General features: G+C 33.9%; 2 protein-coding genes and 1 long non-coding RNA gene across 3 annotated transcripts; 1 reads left to right on the top strand and 2 right to left on the bottom strand.

Moving 5' to 3' along the window:
* On the bottom strand, positions 2,200-5,199 carry LOC104785553 (endoplasmic reticulum oxidoreductin-2). The gene is made up of 10 exons (XM_010510792.2): positions 4,931-5,199; positions 4,567-4,701; positions 4,221-4,470; positions 3,922-4,032; positions 3,697-3,815; positions 3,498-3,602; positions 3,192-3,394; positions 2,963-3,086; positions 2,679-2,850; positions 2,200-2,584 (listed from the first exon to the last, which is right to left on the bottom strand). Exons 1-10 carry the CDS (start codon positions 5,105-5,107, stop codon positions 2,562-2,564), a joined length of 1,419 nt encoding a protein of 472 aa, XP_010509094.1. The 5' UTR covers positions 5,108-5,199; the 3' UTR covers positions 2,200-2,561.
* On the bottom strand, positions 6,060-9,646 carry LOC104785554 (probable inactive lysine-specific demethylase JMJ19). Its single transcript, XM_010510793.2, has 8 exons — positions 9,542-9,646; positions 9,021-9,289; positions 8,665-8,742; positions 8,119-8,571; positions 7,830-8,036; positions 7,512-7,673; positions 6,910-7,278; positions 6,060-6,786 (listed from the first exon to the last, which is right to left on the bottom strand). The coding sequence occupies exons 2-8, from the start codon at positions 9,267-9,269 to the stop codon at positions 6,178-6,180; spliced, it is 2,127 nt and encodes a 708-aa protein (XP_010509095.1). The 5' UTR covers positions 9,270-9,289; positions 9,542-9,646; the 3' UTR covers positions 6,060-6,177.
* Positions 10,120-11,415, top strand: LOC109132999. Its single transcript, XR_002037891.1, has 2 exons — positions 10,120-10,491; positions 11,222-11,415. It is a non-coding gene; the product is annotated as an uncharacterized LOC109132999 (long non-coding RNA).

Below are 14,696 nucleotides of genomic sequence, written 5' to 3' on the forward strand. Positions count from 1 at the left end.
CTTTCCAACTGCTTATATAACAATATAAGATCTTATTGGTCCGTTTACGATTTTATGTACCTAATGCTTAATCATGAAAAAAAAAAACTATTTTCCAAAGTAATCAAGTAACTTTATGTACCTAATAATTCTTAATCATGAAAAAACAAAACCATTTTTTCAAAGGAATCAAGAAAAAATATATATTAAAAACTGAACGAAATCAATTAAAATTTGTGTGGAGAACTAGAGATGAAGAGCACCAATGGATAAAACAGAGATTAGTTATCTCTAATCGACTTGTGTTAATTCAGATAGAGATATACACACTGAGGGGAATCAGAGATTTGGTCATATATCGCAAGAGAAAAATAAACAAAGGCTATGAATCAAAAGTGGCATCATAACGACGAAGATTATAAGATATCATAATACTAAACATATGATTTTTGAATGAGGATGTATGTGACTCTGATTTTCATAAATAACACAATTGTTCGAGTACTATTAGCAAAATTATGCAATTGTTTTTCATAATTTATTTGCCAAAGTTTCACTAGTAATTGTGTTTAACCCTTATAATATGTGGGTATCCTACAACTACAAGAAAACAAATTCAATACACTCCAAGTCAGATAAAGCATTGAAAATCAACGCGTAGCAGTATGCATGGTTTAATCAATACAAGTCTCTCTTCAAAAATATCTCAAAATAGCAAATCAGCTGTAGAACAAATGGAACACACTAATAATAAGCCAAGAAATAAGATAACATACGGTCGGAAACAGTTGTAATATTACATATACGGCTAACTGCTATAAACAATGCCGTCACTCGAGGAAAACACAATTGGAATCATACAAGAGGAACGACATGACAGCTGTGGTGTTGGAGCTAAAATAGTTACCAACTTGGATACATCGAGATTCAAAATTTTGAAAGCAAAGGAAAAGAAAGGTAAAAGAGAAAAGTTTTGAGCCAAAAGCAAGAAAAATGAATTATAAATACAATTAATGTAACATAAATATTTTCTGATATAGGAGAAAGAGTGTATTTCAATGGCTTTTGTCTGTTCCCACTACCTTTTTTATCATCTTTTGTTCTTGCAAAAATACTGTTATTTTTTCCTGAAAGCGATTATTATTTAAAAGCTGAACTTTATTAAAAAGAAGAGCATAAAAAGAAATTTTATCAAATCTTTTTGCCATGCAATTTCACTTACTCCTTTGACGCTACATGAAGAGAAAAAAAAACACCATGACATTGACTTCCATATCCTCACACACACTCATTCTAAAACAAAATCGAAGTAAAGTTTGGAGGACATCTATCTTCGTCTACAATACTAATTACTAAGTGCTAAGCAACCTGTATTATTTCTCATTTTGTGACCTATCGAAGTTACAACTTCAGAAAATGTATCCATCTTTTCCATATTATTTTATAATCATAATAATTTGTAAACCAATTGTTTTAAGAATATATAACGAGATTAACGTCAAATAACAATAAACAAACTAAGTGAGAATGATATGATCGCGAATTTTGAATTTTCCTATAAGCAAATACTATAGAGTATAGAATGACCACATTATAGTTGTAGGTTTTGGGGGATTAGTATATGTTTTGGTTTAGTATCGTCACCTTATAAACAAAATAGGAAAGGAAAGCTTTATACATATATACGTAGAGGCAAAATATTTAAAGAAGAAGAGAGAATGAAAAAGTGCTCTCATTGATTGAGGTGGAGGATAGGATTCCCTTTATAGTGTTCTCTTTATGTCTCGCACTATTTCTGGCCTAAGTCAACCGCAAAAGCTGACCTCTTTTTCTTATCTTTTTCATAATTTGTGTTTTTCGTCTTCTATATTATAAGTACACGAATAATTCTTTTTGGCAATCTCCTTGCATTACATGTGACTCTCAATTTTCAAAAATATTGAGGTGTTTTTAGCTGATTACTACGAAATAGGAGCACCATTGGCTTGGATCTGATCAAACAATTAGTACGTTTACATGCATCTACGATATGAAAACACAAATGGTTGATAACTTCTACACTAGAGATATCAGGTTTACTTTCCTAAAGAAATTTGAAAGTTCTACTATACTATACTGCAGATAAGTTGGCAATCAAAGTTTGATACATCGCATGTGTTGGCAAGTGTAGTTAAATCTGCAGCGTTGTACACCAAACAGCAACATTTCACAATGGGAGGCTTGGTGAGTAGACAGTTTATCATCTGTGACTGTAAACTCATGATACAAAAACAAAATTCTCTGTTCATTCAAGTTTTCTATCCATTCGACGATTACTTCACATTCACAAGGGACTGTAATCAATTTCAACATCCTTGCAATCTTTTTTAGTTCGTGTAAGTTTTTCTAAAGTCACATGAATCAGTAAAAGCAAAAAGGTCTCGGCTACGGGGTGTGGCATCAAACAAGATAAGAATGCTCCACCAGGTTTGTAATCTAATCAACGGGGCTTTGTATAACTGTTTCCTGCAAAATTAACCTCTCTTACTTTACGCCATCACTTCGCTTGATCCCACAATCCCCAGACCTCACTGAAGATATAGCTAGCTACTCTTCCCATAAACAGCTGCATTTAAACAAGTGGTGGCCAGAGAAGAAAAAATTCTGAATCTTGTTTCACTTCTCTATTAAGGTCTATAAATTCTATAATGCTTTCTTACCTTTTGTTTGCGCTAAAGACGTCATTATTCTCTTCCAAAAGCTGTTCCCAGGAGATGCCTGTCCTGCTATTCTCTCGGCCGCAGGACTCATGTCATGAACATATTTCACCGATTCAGATAATCGGTTGAGAAGATTCATCAGTGCAATCACTTCATTCCTTTGCAATTCGAGCTGAAGAAAACAAGAAAGATGCATAAGTTCCCAAGGGAGAATTAAGGAAATATACGGTGCATCAGTTCCTATAAAATGGACAATGTGTCTCCCAGGTGTGTTAGAAACGCACATTGTGACGCAAATTGTCTTCACCATTGACAGTGAATAGGATTTTCAATGCAGTGCCGAGACCGAGAACCTGGAGCTTTCCCCATAGACGGCATTTCTCACAGCCTACACAGTCCATTATTGCACTGCAATATGCAAGGCCATCAAGGGATAAAAAGAATTGAACTTAGCTAGTCAGTAGAAAATTATTATCATTGCTCAAAAGGAGGAATTAAGGATTCAAAAAGGACCTTATGTTTCTGAATTGTTTTTGTATTTTTTCTTTCAGTTCTGGTCCACGTTGGCCTTTCCAGAGCTTAGCCTCATCAAATGGTACTGGACAAGCTGCTTTAGTTTTGGGGTCACTCACTACTTGCTTCACCAGAGATTTGGTCTTCAAATCCTCAATGACATTACCAGTCTCATATTCGGCCTCTACCAAGTAATCTTCTGCCTACAAATCATGAAGGAGAGGAAAGAAACTAACTGTGACTATTCTAGAGTATTGAGAGACCCTTTCCTTGGATTTAGACAAAGAAAATTGATTTGTAACTGACCTTTGTTACTGCTCTCAGAACAAACAAAAATGTGAAATATAGGTTCTGGACGCGATCTGGGTATCTTAACACACGATCATACAACAAAGTCAGGTTTTGACCCCACTGAAACACACACAAAAAAGGAGTCACTGAATCATCTAATTCTGCTCAAGAAGTATATATCGTGGTTAACCCATATTCATAAGGCAGATCTTACCAAGTTTGTAGATTCATCAAGTAGATAATCTGAAGCGATGTGAACTGAAATAGATGAGTGAAGACCAGAGACCAATTTGTACAAGATCTTCTCTTCTTGGCACGATTCTGCAGATGTATCTATAGAAGCCAGTATAATTGGAGGGGTTAAGACAGCCACTTGGTGAACAAGAGAATAAAGAACTACATCAGAAAACAAGAAACACTTTGGAATGGTGACGCTTACGTTTGGGACAGTTCTCAGAGTATATAGCATCCCATATCCTTCTAGCTGACGGGCCAATATAGCCAGTGTACCGTTCAGGATTTAGCCGAAGATTAACATATGTCATTTCATCTGCGTGATCATTCAGTAATCAAAAACTGCATCTAAGACAATGCGATACAATACTCAAAAAACGCTACTTGTTAAATATCTTCTCATGAGCCAGTTATATATGAACTGAGTGACAGAGTGTTGACATATATGTACCAAATGCATAGAACATAAAAACATAAATGAATTAGAAAGTGAAGAAATCTTACCGTTGTCAGTTTCATCATCACTTGTCCACGGATTGTCTGTAACAGTCCAACCCCCCCTGATAGCTCTTGTGTCTACAGTACGATCAACAGTAGCTTGTGGTTTCCCTTCTTGACAAACAGGATTGTATTGGCTTAATGGCTTCTTGAATATTTCAGGGAACTCGCTATCAGGACACTCACAAACACTACAGTCTCTTAACCGGCACATGCCATCATCAGGCCAAAACGGGCAATCACACCACAGTTTAACCTATAAAAACGGTTTCAGACCTTTAATCACAACACACACCTCCAAATCCTCTAGAAAAACTCATATTTCATTATCAAAGAAAGATCATGAACCAACCTTGAAGTATCTGTAAAATGGTGTCTTAACAAGATCTTGAAGTAAAGGATGCAACACTTCCGTATTCAACCGATTCACAGTCTCGTAATCGCAACAACAGTCTTCAACAATCCCAATGTACTTCTGCTGCTCAGCCTAAGAAAAACAAAATCAAAATATACGAATTGAGAAGTCGCCTATACAAATCAAATCAAATCAAATCAATCGTAATCTCTGAGATTCAATCAAAGCTAATCTCCTTACATAGAAAACAACACTAACCTAACCTATTTTTTTACAACCAACGAGCTCAAGCGCTAGCTATCCTAGTTTCCAAATTCAGAAACTCACAACAACAAAAAATAGCTTTTCAGAAATACCTAACCTGACGGCAATTGCATATTTTTCCGGTAAACTCAGAAATCGACGAATTCTGAGTATTGAAATACATAGCAGCCACGACGGCTAAAAGAACCGTAGCTATAGCTCCGATCAGCAATATCCAACTTTTCCCCAATCCTTTCGCCTTCGCCTTCACGCTTCCGACGTCCGTCTCCGCCATTCGCGCTGTGACAAAGTGGAACTAAAAATATCTCTTAGAAAAAAATCTGATACAGACGACGACGACGACGAAATAGAAATCTCCGACTCGGAGTTTTGAATTTTCTTTTTTAAGGAAAAAAAAAATGTCAAACAAATCTCCATCACATAAAGTCATTACATCCAACGGCTGTGCATTTTCGCTTTAATTAACTATTAAAAAAATTTTAGTAGGGAAATCCAACAAAAATACTTCTTAATCATGGATTTTAAAATATTTATCAAAATTATGTGTTATTGTATATAATTTATAAATAATTGTTAACATTCCATGTTATTCATTTAATGATTTGTTTTTGGATTTCAAAATTCCCATTATGTTTTAAATGGATTTGATTAGAAGGATTCAAATCCAAAAATAAAACATGTTATTTTAAAATTCATGTGTTTTGATTTTCATAATTTTACAATTTTATATGAATTTACAAATTATTTTATATGGATTTACATGTATGTGCTTTAAGTTCTTTAACGTTACGAAAGCAAAAGAAATCCATATAAAATAAAATGTGGAGTTAACATGTTAAATCCATAATTTTACAAATATTTAACGTCAACCAAAGCAAAAGAAACTGTGGGTGGAGTTGGTAGGTAAACTCGAAATCTTTTTGCATCCATTCAAATTGTGCTTAATCAATTACTCTTCAATATTTCATGACATTTCGTCTATGGACTGATATATATATATATATATATATATATATATATATATATATATTTTTTAGAGTTGACTGAAACGGCATCATGCATGTGTGTACGGAGTATTCTATTAAGCAAAACACATACTACTAAACAAAAATCATCATTGGCTTGTTGTTACTTAAAATATGTTAATTGGGTTCTATACAGAGAACTCAAGCCAACTAACCCTAAAATACACAAAAGATACCAATTGTTTCGTCTCACTCCAGTAGTCACTGCAAGCAACAAGACTGTTTTTTTTTGTGTTCAACATAAAAAGGTGTTTTTACTACTGTCTTACGGCAAAATGTGACTAAAAAACTACAGAACAGCAAAACATTCTTTATGTATTCATCCCTGCTTCTGTTTCTTCGTTGTGCCGACATCAGAGGAATCGTCATCACATGGCCTGTTTGATTTCTTTGAACAAGATTTCAAAGGCTCCATTGCATCTTTGCTCCCCTCTTTAACCTTCAGTATCTCGGCCATAGATCTCGCCTTCTCTCTTCTCGGCTCTCTGGTTCCAGCTGCGACGTCTTTCCTCGTGATGTTACAGGGTGTTGTAACCTCATCTGTTTCCTTGCCTTTTTCTTCTTCGGGTTGTGAACTTTTTGTGGTGGCGGCCCGATAACCACAGTATTTTTGCTCTATGCCTGTCCATCTGAACATGGAGCTGAGCTTTTTACCTTCCAACGCCTCTACGAGAATATTCAACTCATCGATAGTGTATCTATAGAGAAAACTCTTTCTGTCAAATGGACAGGCACAGAGCTTCCTCATGTGGCTCAGACACGAGTAACGATCAGCAGAGCATGAACACTTGACAGCGGAAAGATATAAATCCCCATGACATACACAGCATTCCCTTTTGCTAACAGCATCATAACTTTTGTTCATCCTTTGCGATTCTAGTGAACCGCTAAGGAATTCACGTCTTCGTGACTCTTCCCTGACCCGTGACTACAAACAAAAAAACGAGAGAGAAATAAAATAAGCAAAAGGTAGTGCGGAAGTTCTTCACGCTGCACTGTTTTAATGCATAATCTGAGGAATACAACAGGCAAGTAAGAGTGGTGAGCATACCTTGACAATGTTGGAGAATACCCCCTCCTTCCCACATGAATCATTCCACCTCGCGTAACATGTTGGGTTTTTCTTGGACAAAGCATATTCCTTAAGGTATTTCACAGCTTCCCTTGAAGCACTTAACAATAGTTTATCATATGATATTAACGACTTTTTACTCTTCTCTTTATTCAGCTGAACAGCAACATTCCCATGGGGCAACCAATCAAGGGGAGCAAAATTTGCTTTCTCCAAACAGTTAAAGCCACAATCAAAGGCAGAGTAATAAGACCCAGGAAACAAAATAACATACTGGCCAGGGTTCTGGACACAGCGGGTCACTGGTATACCCTCCATGCTCAATTGATATGGAGACATTATCATCACCTGCCAAAAGTACATTGCTTCCCTTGTAAATGAACCACAACTATAAGTATTATAGGATTTGCTTTAAAGTTGAACAGATAAATCCAAATACAGTGGGATCTTTCTATGGCATGTCATGATCGTTTATGCTGAACACTAACTAAATCTTTGTTGGTCACTCTACTGTTTACTTTCTTTCTGAGTTTTGAAAAGAGTAATTTGCATCGATGCTTAATGTGTTCACAGATACTTACAGGATCGAGACTCTTCTTTGGCTGTTCTCCTGACATCTCAGGGATTAAGTTCTTCATGGTAGCCTGGAACTTAGATCGATGACATCCCGCTACAGAATACCACACTCTAGGAGCGCCCTCATGCAAATAGCAGAGAGAGTAGAGTCTCTCCTTCTCAGATTTCTGTTCAGCAACAGATATTCCAAGAGACAAATATGAGACTATACAAGCAAATTACATTTAAAAAACTTACAATGCTGCAAAATTTATTCTAGTAACAAGTTATATTATGCTTTCAAAAAATGACGAACATAGCTTGACCTCAACTTTAAAACTTACCCAGAACTGGGAAGACAAGCACATTCCCACACTTAGGCGAGGAACACAGATTGATTCGCAGTCTTCCAATGAAAGAAGAGAACCAGGAAGCTTAGGCGTATTGTTCAGATTCCAACCTGATGTACTGTACTTGCAAGATTCAGATGGTTCAGATAAAGGAAATCCACTGCCAAACGTTGAGGTGTCTATATCATTGCCATAAAGCACCTAATTAACACAGCAAGTTAGTATTGTATTATAGCCGGTTTCATATAATACGAAAGCAGTAGACTTGATATTATTAACATACCCCAATTTCAACAAGTGGACTCTCAACAAGTTGTCTATACTCTTTTTCAACGTCTGCCACAGTTAGCTCCTCTAGTTGTGGTGATGGAGATGGGTTCTTGGAACCCAAAACCTCATCCTTCATGCTAAAATGACTCTTCTTGTATGAATCTGCGAAGCTTTTAAAGCTCTTTAAAGTATGCGCTGGACCGCGTTCTATTTTACAAAACTTAACCTCCTCAGATGCAGCAGCATCATCACTATCCGCATCAAGCTCCTTTTTAATCCTTGGGTTCTCGGTATGAATTCCATCAAAGAGCTGAACTTGAGGGAAAAATGTAGAATCATCCCATATTTCCATCTCCTTGAGAAGACATGGAGGTTTCCACGAAGGAGGAGGAACAACACAACAGATTCCATACGGCTCAGCTCTTTCGCGCAAGCTTGCTATATATGAGAGTGTGTCACCAAATTCCTGATGATTCGGTAAAAGCGTACATGTTAATTTACCAAATATGATGTAAAACAGTAAAATAACCTATTTAGTCTTTCCATAAGTATAACTGACCTCCTCGGTTGGGTTAAACACAGGAGCTTCCTCAAGGACTTCGGTCTCTGAAACTTTGAGTCGCCGTCTTAACCGTACCTGTGAAAATCAAATTTTCCACAATAAGTAAAGAATGCAAAAGACTTCAACATACCATATTGTGAAACCTACACTCTCATACGTCTCAAAGCTTAGAATAGCAACCTAAAAACAGCACACCAATCTCCAAACTATTCATGCTAAATCACTTAGAGCTGGCCTTACAATTACTAAAACCATATCCAGCTATTACATCAAAATCAAATCAAAATCAAGTCTTACAAACTAGTCTATATGGAAGATAAAAAAGACAGAGGTAGACATATAGTTTAAGGGACCTCAGGTTGTTTTGACTTTGAGGCTTCTGAGTTGGGAATTGTGTGATCATGCACTATCCACGGTCGGTTTGTAAGAAACATATCCTCTGTAGTTGTCTGTTCTTGTCTCGACACCGACCTAGAACTATCTTCGTCTCGGCGTACATTCTTCAGCACAAACGATGTTTGAGATACAAAACCAGGCGGAGTTGAAATTATATCCATATTTCCAGATTTCAAATATGTTGGCGTCACAGCTTCAATGCCCATTCAAACCTTACACCCAATTCCTGAAGAAGAAACAAATTGAACTTCAGAGGAGCCCTAGGCCAAGATTGATTCATATGGGTCTATTATATAAACATTATTGGATAAGACTAATTCGTTCTTGTTTCCTCAAAATTAGACCACAGCAGGATGTGATCAAAAAACCAAAACGCTTCGGAACTTAGGATACAAAATCTAAAACTGGGGATTGATTTTGATTATTAGCGATCGAAAGGTCCAATTTTGTTAAGAGGAGAAGCGAGTAGGACACATACCCAGTTACGAAGTGAGATTCGTAAGACTTTGAGACCATTAACACAACCAACCCCAAGAGCAAATAGAGAGAGTCTCTGGATTTTTTCTTTGTTATTGTCAAAGACTCAAAATATTGGATTTATTTTTTCCGTCGAAATAAATAGATAACCTAATTCCGGTTTTGGTAATTTTTCTTTTCTTTTTTTTGCTTTGTTTCCTTTTTACCGATGATAAGAATAAATAAATAAGCAAAAGTTGTAAAAATAAATACTTTACAAAGTTGTAAAAAATACTTATATTTGTTCACCAATACTCACCAGTCACAACTCACACTCACACACAAGAAAATCCCATTACAATAAATAGTATATTTTATTTAATTTTAATCCTTTAGAAAAACAAAACATAAATTTTTTTTTTTAAATATAAGAATTATAAAAAAAAAAAGTAAATCAAACTAATATAAACCCCATCATTTTTGGGGAATTGTCACAAATACCATAGTTTTATGTTTTTAGGCCAAAAATACCACATGGTTCTTAAATTTCCATTTGTAACATTCACTACTAACACAATTGACTAAAATAACCTTATTCAAATCACTTTTGTTTCTCATCTCAGAAACTTCAATCTCCTCGACTCGGCGCACGAACTTCGATCTCTTCGTCGTCGTCGTGTTCTTCTCACCTTGTTCTAATCACCAATATGTCGTCTCCTCGCCGTGTACTTCCTTTGCTTGTAAGGATCGAATTTGATGTTACCTCAAACACTCGTTGTTTCACGTCATCTCCTCGCCTTCCCTTTCCTGAAGAGATCTGATACAGAGTTTGCTCAGATTCTTTTCCCCTCGCCAATCTCTTGTCTTTGATCTAACGTCATCGGTCTATCACCATCTCCGATCTGTTTTTATGGTTCTTCTTTTTTCTCAATCCCTCACACGACGCTTTATCATTGTGTCTTCCTAAGTAAGGTTTGTATCTACTTTCACTTGCTATTCTCGTTACATTGTAGAAATTGCAAGTTTTAGGTTTGTGTAATTTTGAATTTTCTAATTTTTCAAAACCCTCAATCAATTGGGTGCAAATTTTAGTAGATTCTTATGGATTATACTAAAATTTCAGTAAATTTTAATAGATTTTGTATTGTGGATAGTATTCTTTGTGTAATGATTTGGTTTTCCTAAACTAGAATACTATTTGTGAATTTTCTTTTCCGTATAACAATGGTGATGCTAGTTTTGTTGGATACAATGGTGATGGTAGCTTTGCTAGTTTTGTTGGATCTAATGGTGATGCTATAGTTATGATAGAATTTGGTCGATTTTGGATTCTTTTGTTAGGTCCCACTAATGATTTTTTTGGTAGGATCTTGGTTTTCAAAGAGTTGTGCTACCGTAATTGTTAATATCATACCATGTTATCAACCCTTGTTGCTTGTGTACTGATTTGTTTTTAGCCACTTATGGTCTTACACCACATTATCATTTTTATTGCTTGTTGCTTGTGTTTTGCTTATTGCTTGTTGCTTGTGTTTTGCTTATTGTTTGTTTCTTGTGTATTGATGTGTTTACGAATCACTTTTGAAAATTCAGGAAGCGTTGTTTATAATTCAGGAAGCATTTATTGAGAGAATTCAGGAAGTATTATTGAAATTCAGGAAGACTTTTCTGAATAGATTACTGACTTCAATTTTTATTGCAGGACATGGGAGATTTTTTTTCTTACAAATGCCCCCACTGCCTAAGCTCATTTCAAAATTGAAGAGGAGCCAAATTGTACTTTAGAAACACAAATTGTATAAGTCCGCTACAAAAACAACAAGATATCACATGATGTTGATATGTTTGTTAATTATTGTATTAAGATTTATGGTAGGTAGCTATGTTTTCACCACAGTCCCATAATTGTTTTGAATTAAACATTTAAGAAGGTTATGAAACAAATGCTTCAATAAAAGGTTGGTTTAATAACTCATAATAGAAATAAGTATGAACTAAACATTCAGGAAGGATTTCTTGAGATTTAGGAAGGTTTCTTTGAATTTCAGGATGGTCTTCATAAAACAAAAACAAATGCTAAAAGCCATCAACCAAGACACAAAATCAAACCATTCACCTTAACTAATGGATCAATCTGTAATAAACTGAGGCAAAAACAGAAAATAAGGAGATAAACACATTTATTTTAATTCAAAGAAGATTTCATAATGTTTATAAAAGATATCTTAACATTTATGATGACTTTCATAAATTCAGGATGACCTTCACAAATTTAGGATGACCTTTACTAAGTGATCTTCTTCTTCTCGAACAATTGCAAAATCCCAGCCTCGTTCGTCATTGTGTGTTTCCACTCTCCACAAACTGAGTACAACTCAACCATATACACAAGAATTCAAACAATCACAACTTGAGATACACAAATGTAACCTAAACCAAATATCTAGGATTGATAAACATTAATCAAAATTGAAATCACCTTACAAATCCAAAGCAACATCTCTTTATGACTGAGAAGAATCTGATATTGGCAACATCAAAGCTAGACAAAGCTATAATTGTTAGAGACCATAAAGCACAACGGCTAATTAAACACAATCGATTGAGCATAATCGATTCATTTTTCCAAATAGTAAACCTCAAGATAACTAAGATACGAGAGTAACAAAGAAGAGATAAAAGAGAAAACTAAAATTGACGACATCGAAAAGAGACGAAGACGGATGACCTTGTAGCTAGATCGCAAAAGCTTCGTGAATCTCGCCAGAGATAATAAAGAACGACGAAGAAGAACGTAGAGAGGTCCAGAACGATGAGAACACAAAAGCTTCGTCGGATCTCGCTGGAGACCATAGATAACGACGTCGTAGCTAGATCGTAAAAGATTCGTCAGATCTCGCCGAAGACCACAGACGCATACCATAGAGAGGCTGAGAATGACGATGTATAACATAGGGACAATATAGTCTTTTTAATGAATAAATAATGGTATTAATGGAAGATTAACGAATGTGTGGTAGATTAGGAACTAAAACTATGTTTGATGGTATTTTGGGGCATTTCTCATCATTTTTTTACATCCCAGAATTATTTCTTACCATATCAATCATTAATCAATCTATATAGACTATAATACCACCACTTTCATATGCCTTAAAGTTACATAATTCACCATATCACGTCCTTGTGATAAGTTGCAATATTGATCTTGGTCTTCAAAATATACCAAGAAACCTGAATTCGCAAGTTTGGTCATATGTCATATAGTGAACATACGCCTACATCGTATTCGGTCGATGAACAATGAACCCTGAGAATGTTGTTCGGTGCAAGAGAGTTTTTGTAACTGGCTGAGAGTTTTTCTCCAATTCAAAGCCTACGCATAATGCTATTACAAGCAAAAAGCACCAGAGGCAGATCAAAGAAAAGGCTAAGCAACGTTTAGAAAATATCACTGTTTACACGCCAATGGTTATGCTCCTAGATGAGATTTTATATTTTTTGTAAAAAATATAAATAACAATTAATGGACTCTTTATTGTCTACTACATTTACTAGATCTCATCTAGAAACATTTAATTGGCTTAATATAAGAAGATTTTCCATAGAGATTAAGTCATAATAATCACATACATAAAAGTAAGGTTTTGGTCTCTCCTTATTGGTTGATTTTCATTTAATACTTTCTAATATTTTTATTTTTTATTTGCTTTCTAATTGTTTAATTGCTTTAAACAATATTTAAGATCCAATTAACAAAATACATTTAATTCATACATTAAAATAAAATTCTAACTGAAAATAAAATAAATTATGCATTAATCATATTCCACCACTCAATTTTATTCAAACACAATAAATAATATTTGTAACTCTAATAATTCTAAATGAACTTTCCATCAATTCTTATCATATAAATAAGCATTGTCTCATTCTCTCATATTGGCATTTTTTACTTTCTCATTTTCACATTCTCTCATTTTCTTCCTCAACATCTCAAATCATTTTTTGTTTTCAATTTCTTATTTTTGTTGTATGGGTTACAAAAAAAACAAATGAAATATCATTGTAAAATTTTAATGCTAAATTTTAATTTTAGAGACTACACGATATATATATTTTATATTGTTCTTATTTTTAAAGATTCATCTCCATTATCTAATTTGGATTATCATCTTATATCATTCTCTCCTCCTCTCTCAGCAATATCAAATGTTGTTATATCGGATATGTGTTGTAAGAGTTTGATTCTATATTTTAATTTAGAAAGTATTATATATAATATTAACATTGTTTTCAATTTTTATTTTATTTATGTAAAAATAAAATATTTCTTTTATATATGTTTCTTGCCTTTCTAATCTATTCATATTTATTTGTAAAATTTTATAGCTAAATTTAAATTCACATATTGTTGGTTTTAACAAAAAATCAAGTTTATTTGAGAATCTGTTTTAAAAGGTTTATCTTCATTGTCTATTTTAGATTATCATTTTATAAATCCTTATTATTCATACTTTTACAATATTCACCACACAATAAGGTCATGAAGTTGAAAAGATACATCTCTAATTCTCTATTATGTACCTTGGTTATCTCACATATTCATGTATCATTTTCAAAAATTTAGAATGAACAATATAATTATCCATTTACAAAGTCTATTTTATTTTGTAAAGTCTATTTTGTTTTGTGATCCAATAGATAAATATGTAAAGATCAATATAATATTTATATTATTTATGATTTGAGGTTTTTGAAAACAAAAAGAACTTAATTATAAAAAAATTGGTTTTTTCTATTTAAGCAAAATGAAAAAATGATTCCAAAAAGAAATCATGTTTAACTGGAAGTGAAATATAGAAAATAATATAAGTATTATAATACCATTTAACTAAATCTTCTAAAGATGAAACCATTAGTATGAAATCTAGCACTATAACAAAAAAAAAACAAAAGGATTGAAGTTATTCTTGGGATTTAAAAAAATCTTTAGATTGAAGTTCATATAATTTTTTAAGAAAGCTAATTTAGTTTTTTACTTCAAAAGTAATATTTTCAATTTGGAATATTATGTGTGAGTGTTGAGTTTATATCAACAAAACAATCAAAAGTATAAGTTTAAATTTTGATTGAGCCACTTGGTATTCCTTTTCTTTTAAGTCAAAAGTAAATTA

The sequence above is a fragment of the Camelina sativa genome, chromosome 5, assembly GCF_000633955.1.
Source record: "Camelina sativa cultivar DH55 chromosome 5, Cs, whole genome shotgun sequence".
Taxonomy (NCBI): Eukaryota; Viridiplantae; Streptophyta; class Magnoliopsida; order Brassicales; family Brassicaceae; genus Camelina; species Camelina sativa.

Bases quoted from the DNA above. Each gene is read 5' to 3' on its own strand.
- LOC104785553 (XM_010510792.2), bottom strand. From the start codon at position 5,107: ATGGCGGAGACGGACGTCGGAAGCGTGAAGGCGAAGGCGAAAGGATTG. The intron at 4,033-4,220 runs GTAAGATTTCTT...ATGATCACGCAG, and splicing joins TGATGATGAAACTGACAACG to ATGAAATGACATATGTTAAT. The intron at 2,851-2,962 runs GTGCGTTTCTAA...TGTTTTCTTCAG, and splicing joins AAGACAATTTGCGTCACAAT to CTCGAATTGCAAAGGAATGA.
- LOC104785554 (XM_010510793.2), bottom strand. From the start codon at position 9,269: ATGGGCATTGAAGCTGTGACGCCAACATATTTGAAATCTGGAAATATG. The intron at 8,572-8,664 runs GTCAGTTATACT...CCGAATCATCAG, and splicing joins TGTTTAACCCAACCGAGGAG to GAATTTGGTGACACACTCTC. The intron at 7,674-7,829 runs GTAAGTTTTAAA...GTTGCTGAACAG, and splicing joins GCTTGTCTTCCCAGTTCTGG to AAATCTGAGAAGGAGAGACT.